General features: G+C 38.2%; 1 protein-coding gene across 7 annotated transcripts in view; it reads right to left on the bottom strand.

The window, feature by feature from the left end:
* LOC109080134 (activating transcription factor 7-interacting protein 1-like) overlaps positions 1 to 20,105 on the bottom strand; it is a 34,818-nt gene continuing 14,713 nt past the window's right edge. For 3 of the 7 annotated variants that reach the window (XM_042717179.1, XM_042717177.1, XM_042717181.1), the window contains exons 2-14: positions 7,201 to 7,263; positions 5,909 to 6,509; positions 5,108 to 5,286; positions 4,423 to 4,569; positions 4,229 to 4,303; positions 3,985 to 4,046; positions 3,491 to 3,552; positions 2,729 to 3,394; positions 1,840 to 1,874; positions 1,675 to 1,732; positions 1,245 to 1,334; positions 1,095 to 1,123; positions 1 to 989 (exon numbers count right to left, since the gene is read on the bottom strand). In XM_042717179.1, the coding sequence (XP_042573113.1) occupies positions 522 to 989; positions 1,095 to 1,123; positions 1,245 to 1,334; positions 1,675 to 1,732; positions 1,840 to 1,874; positions 2,729 to 3,394; positions 3,491 to 3,552; positions 3,985 to 4,046; positions 4,229 to 4,303; positions 4,423 to 4,569; positions 5,108 to 5,286; positions 5,909 to 6,503 (2,466 nt within the window). In that variant the 5' untranslated portion in view covers positions 6,504 to 6,509; positions 7,201 to 7,263 and the 3' untranslated portion in view covers positions 1 to 521. Of the gene's footprint in view, positions 990 to 1,094; positions 1,124 to 1,244; positions 1,335 to 1,674; positions 1,733 to 1,839; positions 1,875 to 2,728; positions 3,395 to 3,490; positions 3,553 to 3,984; positions 4,047 to 4,228; positions 4,304 to 4,422; positions 4,570 to 5,107; positions 5,287 to 5,908; positions 6,510 to 6,825; positions 6,974 to 7,200; positions 7,264 to 8,627; positions 8,964 to 9,451; positions 9,795 to 14,614; positions 14,705 to 20,105 lie in introns of those variants that run through there. The other 4 variants (XM_042717176.1, XM_042717180.1, XM_042717178.1 and 1 more) reach the window with 4 other exon arrangements.

Raw genomic sequence — 20,105 nt, 5'->3', positions numbered from 1 at the left:
TTTTTAAATATATCAATACTTTTATTGAGGGTCATTTTGCAGTGTCTGGGTACCAGACAAAAAACATTACAAAACCTTTAACACCCCAGCTTTCCTGTCCTGTAGCTAATGACCGAGACCTATAATGGAATTTCTGTGCAATGTATTGAATATCATTTTATTAAAAAAAAAATAAAAAATAAAAAAAGAGAGAGAGAGAAATTCAAAAACAATACTTAACTCTGAACATTCTGCACAAGGAAAATACAATTTCAAGCACAATTTAAGTCTGATAGTTCCCTCCTTATTGTAAAAAAAAAAGTTGAAACACATAGTGTATGCATGTCTGTATGCACTGATGATTATTTGTATTTCCATTTGCATTCGACAACCTATTTAAATTCCCTACAATTCCTAACACAAAAGGCAAGACTAAACCAGTGGTCTGCGCTTAGTTAACAATTTTGTAACAATTACAAATCTCCGTCATACTTCCGTTGGCCACATCCTTTTGAACCACCCCACCCTCATCTGGAATTATTTTAGGATGATGGAGAGGATGCTGGGTTAATGACGTCAGTGCACTGCGGTTCACAGAAAGGACCGAAGCGGCCGTACACATCTTTGGCCCTGACGGCAAAATAATATGTCGACCCGGACACAAACTGGGTCAAGGTGCATGCCATGGGCAGCGGCAGAGCCTTCACCTCCCCGATCTTCTTCCACAGTGACTGAGCCGAAGCACCCGATGCTGCCCCCTGGTGGTCCTGGTGATAGGCGTACAGGTGATAGGTATCTACAGCGGCGCAATTGCGGTCAGTTTCTGCAACACACCAGGACAGGACGATCCCGTTTTGGCTCTGGACGCGGGCCAGTTTGAGCTGGGGCTGCTGTGGAGGGGATGTGTGGGCGGCCTCGGGGGGGAGACGTGCCGGTGGCGATGGTGCCAGTGGTAATGGAGGAAGAGTGGTGGAGGAAGAGGAGCTTGGACGGGATAGAGATGGAGAATCCTGAGAGAACAATGAGTGAAGGGAAGAAAGATTATAGGATATTAAAAATATAAATAAAATGTTAAGTGTATCTTCTTTGTAATATTTGTATGGCAGCACACTCACCACAGAGGAACGCTGTGCTGATCGAGCTCCTGAACAAGGGAAATTATAAAACACACGATGTCAGCATACAGCTCTGAATTTTATAACTACAAGCAAAAAGTAGAATTAAGGAGAGTGGCGGTGGGGGAAAGGTCTACTTTTTTCACTCACCAGCATTAGTGGTAGAGCTGACTAAAGGAGGTGGCCCAGATGCACGCTGGGTAGTGATGGGAGAAACAGTGGCCTTCTGGACTCCTGTCACTGGATAACACAGAAAAAAAGTATTAAGAAATAGAACTAACTGGTAGTTTAAAAAGGAGAAGGAATTACTAGGGATGAGAAAATTTAGCAGAGAGATTATGTTTTTTAATAAATAGGATTAAGAGAATTTTTAAATAGAAGAATGTACTAATTGTGTTGAGATTTAGGTGAATTTATTAAATTCTGTTGTTCTAGGGTTACTTTTGTGTGAGCTGTTCATCTTCATACAGTACATGTTTTTTGTATTAATTTATGATGGACCCTTTTTTTTTTACCTGGGAATTTTCATTAATGTGACTGGCACCTTAAGACTGAGCAAAAAAGAGCAGCTGTGTTTTACCTTGAACGTCATCATCATCTTCTGTCAGATCTATCACAGAACCTTTGGGCCGCCCGGGCTGTAGAGAGAAGAGTAAAATTTAGTACAAAACTGTACTTTTTTTGACAAAAGTGGTATTTGCAATTACATTTTAAACTACATTATTTACAATGAGACATTGCTTACCTGAGAGGGTGTTTTCGGTGTTGAGGCCTGATTATCTGTTCAAAATTAGAGATTAATGAGATTATGAAACAGCTCATACAATTTTCAAATATACATTACATAATACTATATAATAAATAAATTTGTGAGAATACTTATGCAAAAAATAAAAAAAATTACATAATTGAGACAGACAGCAAACACTTTAAAAGGCACAATAATAATCAAGATGCTCACTAATTACTCACCCTCATGTCATTCTAAACCCGTAAGACCTTTGTTCATCTATAGAACACAAATGTAGATATTTTTGATGAAATCCGAGAGCTTTCTGACCCTGCACAGACAGCAGCTCACGGCCCAGAAAGGTAGTAAAGACATCATTTAAATAGTCCATGTGACATCAGTGGTTCAACCGTAATGTTATGACGCTACAAGAATACTTTTCATGCGTGAAGGGAAAATAAATAATGACTCGTAGCTTCATAATATTACAGCTGAACCACTGATGTCACATGGACTATTTTAATGATGTGTTTACTACCTTTTTGGGCCATAAAAAGTTGATTTGCTGTCTATGCAGGGTCAGAAAGCTCTCGGATTTCATCAACAAAATTTTTAGTGTTGCGAAGATGAACGAAGCTCTTACAGGTTTGGAACGACATGAGAGTGAGTAATTAACATTAGTAATTAAATTAATAAGTAATTAGTAATTAACAAATTTTTTTTGTTTGATTTATAAGTTTTTATTTATTTTCAATGTTTTTTTTTGGGTGAACTATCCCCCATGCTTTAAATATTCAATAACTGTGTTATATCCCTCAAAACCCAACAAAATTACAAAAAATAAACCACTTTACATATAGCTGATATTATAAAAGGTAGCCACATGGTAGAGATTCTGTTATACCTGTCTTTGAGGCCAGTGCGGAAGCCGATGGTGGACCAGCTGCAGCTGCCGCTGATCCTGTCGCCGCAGGTCCTGTGGTTCCTGGAGAAGAAGCCGCTGTACTCACTCCCACAACAGCAGCACACTGTATAGGGGTTCGGGCTGTAGTCACAGATATCCCTGTGCTGGGTGAACTAACAGTCCCTGTGCCACCCGGATACACAGCTCTCGCTAAGGACACCGCCGGAGCTGACGAGGTCGAGGATGATGAAACAACACTGCCTGCTGGCTTTTGGAGGATGAAGGTGGTAGCAGGTGTAGTCATCTTTGCCTTATTGTTGCTGCTAACCGTAGATAATGACGACACCGGTATTAAACCGACACCATTGGCAGTATTAACCAATGCCCCGCTTTGCCCATTTGCCATCGCTAAAGGCAGCTGAATCAAAAGAGGCTGAATAGACACTGACTGACCCCCTGAAGATGCTGGGGTGTTAGTCATGACCCCTGTACTGGGTCCAGTCTTTAGTAGTAGGGTGCCTGTCTGAGACTGGCCAGGCAAAGAGGTGGATGAAGGAGTGGAGCTTGTTGTTGTGGAGATGATCTGTAGAATGGGTGCAGGAGAAGCTAGCGTGGAGGAGGTTGGCGTAGTCGGTGTGGAAAGAGGTTTGGGCTGGGCTGGGATTGCTGAGGGCCGAAGAAAGAAAAAGAATGTTTGAGTTTAATAAAACATTACATTAAGAGTTCAAACGAGAACTAGAAATAAATTAATAAATAGCTCACCAGTTGAATTAGAACCAGTGGCTGGACTGGCCAGTTTTGGATCCGTTGTGGTTTTAACAGTACTATAAAAAGAACAGAAATGGTAGGGAAGCATTAAAATAATGGCAATAGCACAAGCATTTCAAATGTTATTTACTAAAGCTTTTTGAATTACAAACTGCAGTACTAATATGTGCAGTATTAACAATTAGTCTGTGACCAAGAGTGTGTCTACAAGGCTTTTGTGGCTAGCCAGGTCTTTGTTTAACTTGGATGGTGAACTGTATAGATGTTGGCAAGTTAAGGGCCGTTCACAGAAAATGCATGCATGCATTCAATTGTGTTTTCTGTTGTTTTTCTATTTAAACCTACACTAGAGGTACATCTTTGACAATTTAACGCGTCTTTTTATGATTATTTTAATAATTCTGGAAAGAAAGAAAAATGTAATGTTTTGCAATAGAGAAGGAACATGATCTTGTGAGGATAGAGGTTGATATGTCAGATATTTTTACCGTTGCGGTGTAGTCATGTTGGTTGCATTGTTGGCCTGAGCAGCGGCGGCGGCAGCATGAGCCTGATTAAGAGGAAACAAAGTGCATTTTAATGAAACATTCAAAAGCTCATTTTGCTTGCAATCAATCACTAAAAAGGGAATTGTATTAATGGATAAAGACCATTAATGGCTTGTATCTTTATTCCATAAACTCCCATAATGTTTTTCACTATACCACTTTGACCAAATCTGAATAGTTTTACCTCTTGAGTTCTCTTTGAGTTCTCTGAAGCCTGATTAGCAGCACCAAACTTTTTAGCCAGCCGGGAAATCTTAGCCTAAAATGAAAACACACAGTTTTGTTGATGTTAAGTATTAAGTTTCACAGTCCCATTCTATTACCTATTGTAGATGTATAATAGTAATAATTCTCATATTTGAAAACTTCAAAACTCACCTGTAGTGTGTTAATATGCTGCATTGTATTTTGTTGTTTGGTTGCGTTGTCAATCTTCTCCACTCTCTCTTTCAGCTCTTTTATGCTTCGGTCAAATACAGTCAACTGCAGCACCCGTAACCGTTCCTCGACTAACTGCTGTACCATCTAATAAAAAGAGAGTGAGAAGAAGAATAAAAAATGTCTCATGTCTGAGCTTTGTTACAGAAGACCTTCGGATGTCTTTCATGAATGGTATCTACCAATATCCATTATTACAGAGAATTTCCAAAACTCTCCCCAAAACTCAAAAAAGAAAATTCCGACAAGTGAGAACCGATGCGTTTTGCTCTCGTGTGAAACGATACGATCTGTTTACCAGATTTCATGGTCTCTATGTATGCGTGTCATCAATGTTTCTATGTATATAAAAACCTATATTAAAGCAATATTGTCTCTTCAGAACACCCTCTTCATTTGTGCTTCAAAGATGAACAAAAGACTTCTAAATATTTTCTTTTATGAGTAAATGACAGAATGTGAAGGTTTTTGGTGAACTTTACAGTAAGTGAATCTTAAAGGGAATCACATATCTCTGTATCCCATTCAGTTATATGAAAATGTGCCGTTGTATAGGGTGTATATGACTAAATGCTGTATAGAGATACGAGGATTTAGAAAAACACAAATAAGATGTATAACAAACCTTCTCCAGTTTATGGCGGCTCCCAGCATTGGCTGTGATTTTCAGCTCTAGCTGAGCTTCCAGCTCTTCCCCGTCCAGCCTTGCTCGTTTTCCATCTCTCTGGTCCTTGATTTCTTTGTCATCTTCCTCTTTCTCCTCAGACAACGATCTCTTTGTACCAGCAGAGGCACTGTTGTCTGCTGTTGAGTACAAACAGAGGAAGGATTTAGACTTTAATGCAGAGCTACTAGCGAGCGCAAACGCTAAACTTCATGTCAATACTATTGAGCTATAACATCTCTCAAAGCAACAGCAATTGTAGATCAAACCATTTTGAGTCTATAGAGTAAGTTTAAAGAAATACTTCAAACTAATTAATTTCATTTTGTCATCCATACTATATTGAAAAACATTGCAGCTTTTTTGTCAATACAATAAGTTAATGGGGTCAAAAGTTTTTAACCCCTTCGACTTTCGACGTTCCTCAAAATTTGTGTTCCACTTAAAGCAAGTCATATTGGTTTGGAACGACAGTTTTCATTTTTGGGTAAACCATCCCTCTGCTTAATGACTGCAAAATAATTCAGAATTCTCTCAAAATTACTAGTTGATCTGTAATTGTTTGAAAGTCTATTACAAGAATATGAACGGGAAAAGCTTATATTTCACTTCTGATTTTTAAGTATTTACAGAATGGCATTTTTACAGTCTCCGCCAATACATTGTACAGGAATGAAAGGGAGAAATTTAATATCTTGACCTCCCTGAACTTACAGACTGACCAGTAGTTTGCAGGCAGGTTGAGTTTCTAGAAATTCTCACCTCCTGCATTCTCAGAAGTGCCTTTTTCATCTTTTTGGTCCTCTTTCTCATCGTCTACATTCATCTTTTCCCCACTACTGTCTTTCTTTTCATCTTTGTCTGCTTGGATTTCATCCTCTTCGCTCAAGCACAGAAATCCTTCTTTAACCTCTGGATCACAGTGCAACCCAGAGGGGGAAGCAGAAAGAGAAGAGGAGGAACTTTTATTGCTTGTCTCCTTTTTCTCTTCTGCGGCCACAAGGGGGTCGTCAATATCTATAGAAGGTGAGGTAGCTTGTGTGTTGGGTGGAGAAGGGGATCGAGAGAGGGTGAAAGACAGAGAAGTGGGACAGTGAGCTGAATCAGGAGCAGGTGACATCAAGTCGGCCTCTTTACGATTCGGGTCTTTCTCCTTGACTTTCTCTTTTTCGGTGTGGGCGCCGTTGACCAGTGGTGTCTGAGGTGGTGAGGATGAAGATGAGCAAGAGGCGGAGCCGGAGGTGGCGGCTGCCAAGGTGTTGTGCAGAGCTTCCAGTTGCTGCCGATCGCTCATCTTCATCGTTTTGCGTGCACGAAAGATTTTCTTCTGAGGTTCCTCTGGTACAGCTACTTCCATTTTCACCTGCGGAAAAACAGTGGGAGGATAAATGTTTTATATCCTAAACAGCTAGTTAGATAACTCCATCCAGTACTCAACACATCTGATTAATCTGACCAAGTACAAGTGCCTTTACTAAAGTGTGACCACAAGGTGTCACTGTCACTCATCTAAACGCCACTTCCTGCTGTTCTAGAACGTTCTCTTGGCCTTGATCACAGTACCTTTCTTTAACTGGAACAAAACCATAACTAAAACCCTGGACTAAGATTTTGGCTTAACTACTACCAAAAAGAATTGCCAGAGTAAAAGTACTAAACTGATCCGTTTAGATACCCACACTGTAAGTCTGAGCTGAAGCACCTCTTTGATTGACAAGTCCACAAACCACCTTACATCTGGTGTGAAAGTAGCTGAACCTAACGAAAACCAATAACCTTCCTCAGTTCAATTGACACAACTAGCGAGTTGGAAGGGCTGTAACAGTCAGCAGTGCATGTGATTTCAGAATACAGAGAGGGAAAGCAGACTTTGTGACCTCCCCCTCAAGCTGATTGGTGCAATTCTAAGCCAGTAAGAGCAGCACTCTACAGAATCTGCTAGCGACAAGAGGAGTTCATTATATAATGCAGGTTTTCAAAGCTACTATCGTACTTAAACTAGACTAGTACTTCTGTCTCAGTGTTAATCACAATAAGACATTAGTTTGTCTTACCAGGCTTCTGTGAGGTCTCGTATTTTCCTGTTCATGGATTTGGCAGCCAGTCGCTTGAGGATCCTAAAAAATAAAATGAAAATTGAAATATTAGGTTTGAAATGTAGTTAGAAATTCATTTGCACTCATCTCTGCATGCATTTAATTATTAGTTCTTCAATTCGAAACCAGATCCAAACATCCTTCAGTGCCTTTTTAGTACAGATCCCTCATGTTTTAAATAAGTTGTACTCAAAATGTTATCATAACCCAGTAGTTTTATCGTAACACATGAGCACCGGCATATTCTTGATTTATCTAGTAATGTAGTCGACATAATTCCTTAGTTCTGTGCATGGCTTACAATGCATGCTGAATCTTTTACATCATCTATAGAGAGAAACAAAGAACTTGAGCAAACAGCTAAAGAAACCTCTAAGCTGGTGCCATCCTGTAAATACAAGTAGATTATATTATTAAATTCAGAAAACGAATCAGTGCACACAATATGTGGTACAGAAGTACATTGCGATTTGTGATTTTTCTGTGTGACTCTTTCTGTGCACATTAAGAGACTCTCAAAGCTAAAACAGTACACAAAGAATAGCCACCTGGCATAGTTATTTCTTAATTATAAAAATATATTTTATATATATATATATATATATATATATATATATATATATATATATATATATATATATATATATATATTTTTTTTTTTTTTTTTTTATAGATTTTTAGAGTCAAGTCCGAAACTAGTGGTAATCTAGCATCAAATGCTAAAACTATTCGGAAAATGACACCTCTCAGCCAAGAAAAAACAGATAAATCGAAGTACAGTAAAGCTCAACTAAATATTTACAATAAGCAGTTTGCTATATTTCTCAGAATAAGAGTTGCTAGTATTGAATTTAACTTGCTATTAGCATTAAAGCACCTTCCTGGATCCAAACAATTAATCTGTCTTGATTTCATTCTAATGCTGCACATCAAAGTTAATCTCATCTCATCTTCTTAGTTTTACTACACATCCTATAAAAATATAGAGCTGCAAGCATAAATCCACAGGACGCCGCATTGCTGCTGCACTGCTACATCAACAATCATCCTGGCAGGTGTGAATGACGTGGCTTCTATATATACACCAAAATCTCGTCCTCCTGGACCATTTGCAATACCTTTAACTTCCTGGCAACAGCCATTCCTTTGAGGTCTGGTATCCATGACAACCACGAAGAAAGACTTTTACGTAAATACAACTGAAGATTTTACAGCTTTTCACTAATTTGCTATCCTAAACACCACAAACTGCTGAGTGAAGAGCAAAACAGGTGACTAGACTACAAGTCACAAAAGGCAGCGCCAAGTTTTCATATTCCAACATGTCATTAACCCGAAAAGAGCAGACATATGTGTGACAAAAACTAAACAGTAATAAAATGCATCTCTGTATTCCTCCATCTCCTCAGTTTCATGTCCATAAAAAGGACATTCATTTCATACAATGGCTGATAGCTTCTGGAAAGCTTGCTCTTCTAATGTTGATCACCGCGCACAGGCTCACTGTGGCCCTCCCCCACCCCGTCTGTAAACAAAGACGCTGAGGTTGCCGCTCATTGCAAATTGGTCACCAGAGCTGCGGTGTTAAGCCAGGCTCAGGTCTACAACACTCCTCCTCCTGAAGCTCAGACCTGAATCCATAGAATCTGTACTCGCTTTCAACCGAACCTGGTTTCAGAAACAAAACCTCTTGCAGATTGCTAGCTAATAAAGAAAACAATACTTGAAATACAATACTGCATCTTGAAAACAAGCTCGACAAGGTCGATACCTGCCTGATACCTGAAATTATTTTGATAAGTGAACAAAAGTGTTTCAAATAAGCAACCTTTTAATCTAAAATAAGTAAATCACAAAAGTTCCTAGCAAAAAAAAAAAAAAAAAAAAAAAATTAAATATGAAAAGATCGCAAAGAATCACGCTCATTTACGGATTTCGCGCAGTGGATGGAAATTCGTAGTCGAACGTAAAATAAACGATCCCAATAATGTCAGAATTGCAAAATTCTCACTAACAGGCAAAACAAACGCAACTAAAAAAAATTCGCAAAAATACCAGCGACCATGAAAACACGAAAACATGAAGAATTAGTATTAAAAAAAAAAACATCCACCAAAAAGTCCATTAATCTTGAGTAAACACTACTAAACATAAGGGTGAATTAAAAAAAAAAAAATGTCTTCAAGAACTGAAAGGACTCGAAAACAACCTTGAGGTGTAGTCTTCAGGAGTAGGCCTTGATTAGTTGCGAGCGCTAAAACAGGAGCATGCCTAGTTCCCAACTAGCTCAAAGCGCACACAACACAGAAAAGAGGAACAGAGAGAGACAGAGAGAACGGGAGGGGGAAGGGATCTCGTGTGGAGAGGCGGAGCACATTCTTTGTAAGGTGTTGGCTGTAACCAGAATAAAAAAAACAGTGTAGCTACACACAACTGTAGCGTTACAACCAACAGTACAGCGTCATATGAAACAAAGGGTCACTTTCTGACTCATGATGAGACTGAGATGATCACCTCATCACCTCTTATACACTCACTGATCCACCAGCAGTGTTCTAAAACCTGCGCCTGAAGAAAGTGCTCCAAAATATGACATTCAACCAAAAAAAAAAAAACCTTAGAAATCAGAGGAATATAAAGAATAAAGAACAAAAACCTCAGCAGCAAGAAAGAAAAACTGCCATGTGCTGAAAAGCAAAAACTCCCCTCCCCCACTGCTGCAGGCACAAAGAAAACAGGGTGGAAAATTACTGCGATGTGGATCATACCATTATAACAGAAGAGGGGTGTGTCACGTGCACTGCTAAGTGTCAACACAAGATGGCGCAGAGCAAAACTGAATCTGCTCTGCATTTTAAAATAAGTGACAATTTGTCTATATATGCAGTGCCTATTTTTCAATGAGCATGAATCTCTATACTGCACAAACATCTTTGCTACTGCACAGAACAGGATTATAATGAGGTGAAAGGTCAACATGCAAATGTAAACAACTTGACAACAAAATGAGCTATGATCACAATTTCAATGTACAGTGACAGACTATTAAGCATGTGCAGCATATCTGATCACTTCTGACTATTCCTAAGAGGCGAGTCACATTGAATCAGTCTCAGCTCATGAACATTTCACACCGTTGTTTAGAAATGTGAACCATGTGAAATCAAATCTAATAAAATCACATGAAAGCGCATAACTTATTCTACTTAAATTTTGGATTTTCTTGTGAGTTATTCCCAAGGGCAAGTTGATTAAATGGGAACAAATCCCTAATGTTCTATTCATTGTTTTCCTATTAAAGGGTCATTTTGAAAAACTATCCCGAAAACCAGACTAAATGTCTCCCAACTACATTTTACTAGACGTAGCTGTTCTCAAACACATTTAACTCTAGCGTTCATGCGGGCGATGCACATTCTAATCCAGCTCATGACATTGTTCGATCTCCTGTTTTCCCCATCCTTTCCTGTCATCTCTCTACTGTGCCTATAAATAAGTGACAAGAAGGGCATTAAAAAAAGCCTACATTCAGTCCATGAGAACAAAGCAGAGAACCTTCCTTATCTAAACAAATCAATTCTAGTTCAAATGACTAAAGTCCTAAATTAAAAAAGAAAAATATTACCACAACAGATTTTACAGATCTCGTAAAACCGTTAAGACATTAAGGTTGCAACTGAGTTCCTAACAGACAGTAAATACTGACGAGTTTCCACATACTGAGGGTCTGACAGTTTCTCATCCAGACGCGACACGACCAAAGCACTCTTCTACATTAATCTGCGCTTCTGTCCCAGCCATGACAAGTGACACTGCATTTTCGCCAGTCTCTTGGTTTTTTCCATTTTTATGTGTATCTTCGGGTAGCTCTGCCTATTTTCAGAAACATCTGATATGACAAATCCCTCAAGATCCACAAGGATATTAAGAAAAATTATGCTGTCTGGAAAAGCAGCACGAAAGTCTTGAAAACACAAGATTTTGTGTTCTTAAGAATCATGACTTTTTGGAATATTGTGTAAATATGTCCGAGAAACCGAGAAAAGCACATACTAATCTGATTAGATTGGATTTTGTTGCATCGCAACATTTTTACTTTCAGAGTGGACAGAAAGATCGTTTGGCATTGAAATCTACTTGTGCACATCGGATACGTGTCTCCTGCACAGAGCCTGTCAATGTCCCCTTTGTGCCAACATACTTACCCCATCCACAATCAATAAAAGTGAATAGATTCACACACAATGAACCTAATACTTCTCAGGTTCATCCTATGATCGTGAGTGAACGCAAGCATGTCTAGTCATCTCACCTCAAGGAACACCCCAAGTGTGAATGGAAGAAAAAGAGTTGCTCTACAGCAGAAAACAGTGTCCTTTTGTTTTTAAACTTTGGAAGACCACTAAAAACACATTCCATAAAACTATGGAGATAAATCATACACACACAAAGTGTATAATGGGAAAGGGAAAGTTGTTCTTAAATTTTACTGGGGGTAACACATGCAGTGAGAACACCCGCTCTCCCCCACTGCTGAAGAATGTGCAGTCATAACGGTAAAAGACAACAGGCATGAGTACAAGGAAGTCCATGACAGCTTAAAATAATTTAAATAAATTAAACAAATCATACAATATTATACCGATGTTCCTAATGTCTGATGAAGGCCTTGAATGCAGCTGAACACCAAGATTTTTATCTGAAAATTTGAAGCTCTACATTTTCATATGGAGGAAGTGTGGCGCCTTTTATGAAATACTGTCATATGGGAATAAAAAAAATAAATAAAAATGAGCGTAATACTGCAACTGCAGCTATGATGAAAACAAAAGAAACTGTATGCTATCAGGTTTTTTTTAAAACGAGATTTATTCTCTCTTTTGTTTTCATGGCTCTCTATGGTTTTGCACAAGCTGTAGCTACTTCAATACTACATATTTCAACCTGCTATAACTTCTCTGGTATTTAGTATTTCTTGTTACAGTACTGCTAATACAGTTGAGTACATATTAACTATACTGGCTTTTGTGTTTTATTATAATTAAATGTACTAGCATGAGCTAACTTTATTTTTTTATTCCAGTTAAAAAAATTTTGTTCACAAGTACCGAACATCTGTTGTTAAAATTGTATCATACAGCTTTCTGAAACATCTGTTTTAATGAGACCAAACTACATTTCATAAAGCATTAGTTACACACCTAATGTTCATCCTTTGTTTTTTATTATACTATATTAGCACCAAATAAACTCCCTTCATTAGTGAAAAAGCGGAATTTATTCTGAACAAAATCACTTAAAACCACATCATGCCTTAATAGCGAATTCCTAAGTAGGTTTGCCGGTTCCTATGAGAATGAAGTGCAGACGTCCCCCAATGGAATATCTAATATTTACAGTGCCACTGGTGAAAATAATAACACCTGAATCCATCTTAAAACTCTGTCACAACAAGTGTTTGTATAAAAACAGCTTCCTCTAGCTACTACTTTATGCACAGCCAGCTAATAACAGACACGACCGGCAGCAACAGGCTGAAACCAGTTGAGACAGGTTTTACACCTCATAGATCCCTCCTCTCATGTGTCTAAAAACACATGGAGGTTTCTGGGTAAAGCAATTAAACTCTAATCAGCAAATTAAGCGGTCAATTTTACTTTTATAAATGACCTGGTTTTTCTGTTTCCTATTTAAACTTTGCTCAATAACACTTTGAATACCCTACAAAAACTGTCGTTCATGTGCGTGAAATAGAAAATATTTCAGGCAATGGAGCTTAAACTCCTCTAGAATAAGAGGAACCAAACGTGGCACAACAGCAGGAAAGCGTGCACACACTGCAGCTAGATTTACAGCGAGATTGCTTCAAGAGCCCCTCCTTCACTCTGCCATTTTACACTCGCAGCTCTGCAGTAACACAAAATGGCCACCAGCTCGGCTGCTGACAAGCTACAAAACTGAAGATGCACTATCCATGTGACGTAAACCAGAACAGGCGATAAAATTTAAATGAGGTGGCTTGATTTTACAAGTTGTCCCATTTAGCCTGCTTGCACTGAACATCCGTGTGACTCTCTCTGGTGTCCTTCCAGCAGCTGAATTATTATTATTTTATTTTCTTTTTTTTTCGCAGAAAAGCCGGCTTTCAATCCATCCTCATTGAAGGCTGTGAAATTCCACCAGGGTGTCTTCCATCAACCAAGGCTTTGGATCCCACAAAAACAAACCTAATGTGATAACAGAGGTGGCCTTGATGTTTCTGTCTTCTGGGAAGTGTAAAGGTTTCTTCTTTTGCTTCATTCTGGTGCACCGGAGTTCTTCACTTTTTATAGGTACTCTCTTCAGTCCATGCAGGTAAGGTGTTCTTCATCTTAGGGGAAGTCGTGGTCTAATGGATAGAGAGTCAGACTTGTAACCCGAAGGTCACGGGTTCGAGTCTCTCCATCTTCAATACCACAACTGAGGTGAGACACTTGAGCAAAGCACTGAAACCCCAACTGTTCCCTGGGTGCCACAACACTGGCTGCCCACTGCTCCAGGTGTGTGTGTGTGTGTGTGTGTGTGTGTGTGTGTGTGTGTGTGTGTGTGTGTGTGTGTGTGTGTGTGTGTGTGAGTTCACTACTTGCACTTGGATGGGTTAAATCCAGAGCACAAATTCCAAGTATGGGTCACCATTCTTGGCCACACATCACTTCACTTCAACATCTTGTGCTTGACGAGTCAATTACAGGACAGCAGCAACATCTCTAGACATTAATTATGCATGGTTAGGCTAATCTATTATATCTAAAAAGTTATACTTCAGAAGTGTTAGATTATAAAAACACTGATACTGTTAACAGAAAAGGCCTAAGTATGTTAGCTCTACCACAAGGGTGCTCAATCCTACTGAAGATTTACCCTTTGTGCAGATTTTGCTTTTGAAGATTTCTGATTGGTTCCAAAAAAGGACCTGAACCAGCTAATCATGCTCATCAGGATCACCTGTAAATTACCAGGGGTGAATTAAAAGAGGGATGGACCTAAAAGTACAAACCTCAGGACTGAGTACCCCTGAACCACATTAATCTTTCCAAATAAAACTGGTTAAACAACCAACATACACTTAAGAAATAATGTTAGACACTCAAAGAAATAATGTTAGACTCACACACACAAAAAAAAAAAAAAAATGCTAGCACTTTTCCGCTGATGAAAACAAAAAAATCGCACACACACACTTCTCACTGCGATAAATCATACATTTAGAGCAATCTAGTAAAAACACAACCACACATTTGTGGTTACACATTCACACATTCACACATTCACACAAAGATTCTAGATTTCAAAAGAAACTAAAGGACAGGAAGACAGAGAGCTAGGAGCTTACACTGCTATCCTCAAATGCAGGCCACCTTCTGCTTGGAGGAGAAATCTGCAAGCGGACTAGCCTCCGTGCCATCAAGAGCCTAGCAGTAAAACTGAGCAGATGTGGGGGAGGGGCAGGGCTAGGGCTGTACCATGGATTTTACAGGGGTGCTACATTTATTTTATGTTAATAAATATTAAACACTACTATACAGTGTTTGGACACTGACCAAATGAGCTGTACTATGTATATACACTAAGGTCTGAATCAGATTTCTCCTTACTATTCCCAACTTTTATTTATTTTTTTTTTTTTAATTCAGGGTTTTACTATTAGATTTTTCTTTCTAAATTAGCTTGGACAAATGTTTTGACTGGTTTTGAAACAGCTGAAACTGAAAACTGTTTAAACATTCATTAGCTGAAACATCAAAGCTAGCTGAAATTAGTCCTAGAGCAAAGTCACACTGCAACCAAGCTCCACCTTCTTGCTGCAAAGTAACATGGCAGAGCAGGACACATGGAAAATTACTGGAGAGCACGGACCATACCACTGTAAGGACTGGAAGGAGAGGGGGAGACACTGCTAACTTGGACGTTGCAACTGTCCTAGTTTCCAAACTACAGAAACTAACTACAGGTCATTTACTTCTGAGGTCCAAATAATCAGAGGGTTTTTTGTGTCTGCCAAAACAGCAGTGAGGTGTTCCAATCAGACCCAACTCGGAGCGAAAATATTAACACTGTATTTTTTTTTTTTATTTTAAAAATGAAAAAAAAAAAATCTAATAATTTGGGATAGGAGTCTGTAATGCAGCGGTTTCTCGAGTTTAGCCCATGATTAGTCATGACTCAGGCACCTTACCTCAAGGAGCACACAAAGAGTACATGGAGGGGGGAGGGGGAGCATTGGGTTGGACCATGTTTGTGCTTGTCTTTTTATGAAAAATACTTTATCTTCTACAATAGAAAAAACAACAAATATTATTATCTTTACTAAACCCTAGCGATTATATCTTTCAGAAACAACATGAAACAAAGCTTGTGTCCTCAGTGACCAGATCAGTCTGCAAGACCTTGCCATGTTCTTTGAACAAGCCAAGACACACTCAACAAAAACCACTGCAGGCTTTCTATTTAAATTGCACATTGTCAAAAAAGAGGACAAAAATAAAGATGTATAGAACCAAAAAAAAAGGTCAAATTTTAGTGGGGATAAATTTCATGGAAGTGAGATAACACTCTACCCTCCCCCACTGCTGCACTGCATGCAGTCAGAACTGTAGAAAGTAATAGGCAATTAATGTACTATTTCTAATCAGAGGGGTGTGTGCACATTCATGATCCTTTGCATACAAGGAAGAACTTATTAAAAACTGCCTTAATTGACATACAGTCGCCGCAATTTAAATTATAGTGTCTCACTGCATTCACAGATTATAGATTATATCTGGAGGGCATCTGTAATATCTGAGTGTATGCAAACCTTCATCTCAACAGCTTTTGCGGTCAGAACTGCTATTCGGATTGGTCAAGCAACATTTTATAGCAGGGGTGCCCCAAACTCGGTCCTGGAGGTGTCAGTGTTCTGCAGAGTTTAGCCCCAACCCCAATCAGACACACACCTGAAAACCAACTAATCTCAGTAAATTTCTGCCTAAATGGTTATTAATTTCTGCATTTTGTTCTTCATACAAGTTTAGGACAGTGTAACCAAAGGCTTGGTGTTTTTTAATTCCACTGGATGAAGCCCCACATGCTTATTTTACCATGCATAAGTAGCCACAGATTTTTCTGCACCGCTAATCAGAGGCAGCGACACGCTGCTGCTGAATCTACAGCACTACGGCAGGGAAAAATAAAGTTAAGCTGAGTTTTTGAGCTTACGATTCTGAACTGAATGTGATGAGAGAAGACCAAGAACTGTGAAACACAAATACTATAAAGAGACTAAATAAATATCTTTCCACTGCATGGGTTCCCAGCTGACTGCAAGGGAAACTTTGCAGTGTCATTTGTGAACAAAATGACAAATGACTATGTATGTGCTGGTTCTTTGTAGTGAATCAAACATTTTTGTTGAGGTTGAATCAGTCTAATGTCTCACTCTTTGAATTTGAATTTGAGTTTAAGTGTCATTTTAGTTTTGTTCATGTCAGAATTAACAGAAAATGGAATCGACTTAGACTTCAAATGACATACAAAGGCGGCATCTCAGTACTAGTAAAGGTTACTGGAGCAGGTGTCAGCTCATTCACTCACTCATAGTATTGTACATTAGCCTGGTGATCACGTTTTACATTTTTTAAAGTCAAAACATTAACCTCAATCAAAATCAAAATCTTTGCCTTTGAAAAAGTGGGCCAGTGAAATTTTATTTTTAAAGGACATTCATCATTAATTGCTGTTGGGATTATATTTGTCCTAAGAAACCAGTGTGATGGGCTCATTGTACTGTTGACACAGTAAACCATGAATAAATCTGAACACTGCTTGATCTTAGCTACACAAAAACATAACTGATTAAATAAAAGTAAAAAATAAAATTAAAAAAAAACTATGGCAATGTGCAGGCTATCACTCTACTTTAAAAGCAGCCATTCCGTTCAGTTATATTGTTAGCAATCCAAATAGTTTATTTTAATTATTATTATTATTTGACAATCGGGCATAACATTAAAAACATACATAATACACTACAGAAATAAGCAACATAAAAAAAAACTCAATATTTTAATGTTTTTTTTTTTTTTTTTGGTTCCTTAAGCATTTGCATTTAATAAAAAAAAAAAAATTACAATGTAAATTCGTAAATCCATTTTAGTACTAGTAGTATATTTTTATTTAATGCCATGTCAGGGCATCTTAGCCTATTTTCACGGCGAAAACAATAAAAAACATAAAATAAAGTATAACAAATACAATAAAAACCAGCAAACAAACAAACAAACAAGTATATTACACAAGATTTTTTAACATTAATATCATGAATTCTAAAACTTTTTCTGGCAAAATTAACTCTTTTAAGTGAGTTCACTTCATAAGAGAGTTTTTTACATACATTTAAAAGCGGGGAGAGTCCAATAAAATATGGTTTGACAGAAAGGGGAACAGGCCACTGAGTAGGGTCTTCTAAATGCATTTAAAACAGATTCCTAAAACTGTATTTATAATGACAGCTGAGCACCGCTGCAAAAATAATTTGCTGTCAACATGCAAAAACAAGATTTTGCCAAAATCCTCCCCCAATCCTGACTGAGGACAGGAAGACACCGATACCCAGTGGAATATACCATTTTTTAATTACAGGGCAGCACAAAACCTTAAGAGGAGCTAAATCTATGGCAAAAATAAAATTTCTAAGTAGTATTAGAGATTGTTGCTTGTAAAAATGGGTACAAACATAACCTTTTTATTTTTAAAACTAAATTCAATAACTTCCTTTAGAAAAAAACTGGTTTCCTCTTGTAATGGCTACTGTATGCACAGCCAGCTAATCACAGATGCGACCTGCCGAAAACTAGCCTGAAACCGGTTCAGACTGGCTTAGCTGTGGGTTTTGTATTTCATGGATCTCTCTCTGGGTGTCGGTCTAAAACTGCGTTTTCTGGTAACATATGCAAACTAACTACAGGATCAAGCTAACATTTAATTTGATACTAAACTCATCTAGAATCTCCTTGTTTGTGTAACGTATCACTACTTTTAATCACACAAGTGCATGAAATCCATGAAAACATTTAATGGATTAAAGCTTAAAAATCTTTCTAGAATGACTGGAACCAAACACGGCACAACAACAGTAAAGCATGCACACTGCAGCTACAACTCAGAGCCAGACTTACAGCGAGGTCTCTTTAAGAGCCCTTCCCCCACTCTGCCATTTTACACTCGCAGCTCTTGCACTGCAATAACACAACATGGCCACCAGCTCAGCTGCTGTCAATCTAAACAACTGAAGTTTGACAATGCACAGGAAGAAATGTCAAAATCAAGATAAAGCGGCTCAGGTTCAGGGCTGCTTGATATAGAGTTTAGCTTGCATGTAGCATGTTTCTTCATATCGAGTTTTCTGGTTCCCCTTGTCAAGATATGTCCAGCAGTTTGTCCACACAGGAGCTGAATTCCTAGCTTTTAAAATTGAATTGAAAATTTTCAGTCACACTGGATAATCGAGGTTCTACAGAGAGAACACTGTGTTCAGTCATTCAAGCCTCGTCATCCCACCAAATGGACCCGTGACATTATAGAGGTGGGTCTTTTCTCTTCTGAATAACAAAGATGGGTTTCCATTGAAGCGTCAGGTGTGGGCTGCTCCTGGGAATTCTTCAGATCATAAGTAAGTCTTCTGACTTTGCTGTGCCTTTCATCCTTCTGCACTTTTAAAGGGTTGTCTCTTCATCCATGCAGGCGTTCCTCACCTTCAACACCTGTGATCAACGAGTGACAGTTTGGAGTAGCAGCAATGTCTCTGGACATTAACTGTTAATCTGTTGGTCACGCGGCATCAAAAATACTGTTATATCTGAAAAAGCCATGTCCTAACTAACACGTTGAATACACCACTTTGAAGTGGCACATCGCATCAAAACTTAATCACCCTCATTATAACCAACAAAGCAGTCTACGTTTGAAGCACATGATGCCTTCAGTTATCGAAAACACACCAAATTTTCTTTTGTATGCTGAGATACGAGCTATTCCACTTGTTCCCATGTCCTGGTCCTTCCATAATGTGGTTTTTTTATTTATTATGTGTTTTGTTTTTTTATTTAAATAATGTCTGAACCTTGCTGGGTTCAATTTTCTAGTCTCTTCTCTTTTATTTCCTCACTATATGTATACAGCTGAAACACTAACAATGTGTCATTTTTTTCACTATTTAAAAATAACCCAGATCAAATTTTATATCCGTGGTTATCATTGCAAGTATTTCTTTTATTGTTACTTTACTAAAAACTAGTTTTGAGTTTACAGCTAATTGATCCATAGTTAGCAATAATATATATAATTATATCATTTTAAAGAGGGGCGCCGCTTTACTGCTTTCAGTACAGAAAAGCTGTAACACTGGGGTCCTCAATTTCCACTCAATCCTTTGTGTAGACTAGAGTTTATTTCGGCCTCTAAACAAGCACACAAGCGGAATTTAATCAAGATCCTCAGGATTATTGTAAATTACCAGCAGGTGTGCTAAGGGGGGGGTTTGGACCGAAATGAAACTGAAATTGAAAAACTCTCCAGCAGTAAGATTAAGTACCACCTGAAAACATCTTTTAAAAAATCAATTGATTAAAAACCAATCCTACTACTTTTCAGTAAGGGCTAGCAAAGTCATAACATAGCTAAATATGGCCAACACTTTCACGCTAATGCCAAGTAAATCGCAAGCACCCCACTCACTGCGTTAATATTACATTTAGTTAATTTAATATATTTTGTATTGTTATAGAAATACTTTAGCAGAAAGAAACTAATGAGAAGAGAAGCATGGACAGGAAGACAGAGAGCTA

This window comes from Cyprinus carpio, chromosome B1 (genome assembly GCF_018340385.1).
Source record: "Cyprinus carpio isolate SPL01 chromosome B1, ASM1834038v1, whole genome shotgun sequence".
Lineage (NCBI taxonomy): Eukaryota > Metazoa > Chordata > Actinopteri > Cypriniformes > Cyprinidae > Cyprinus > Cyprinus carpio.
Note: the sequence above shows the minus strand (reverse complement) of the source record. Positions and strands in the feature narration are given on the sequence as shown.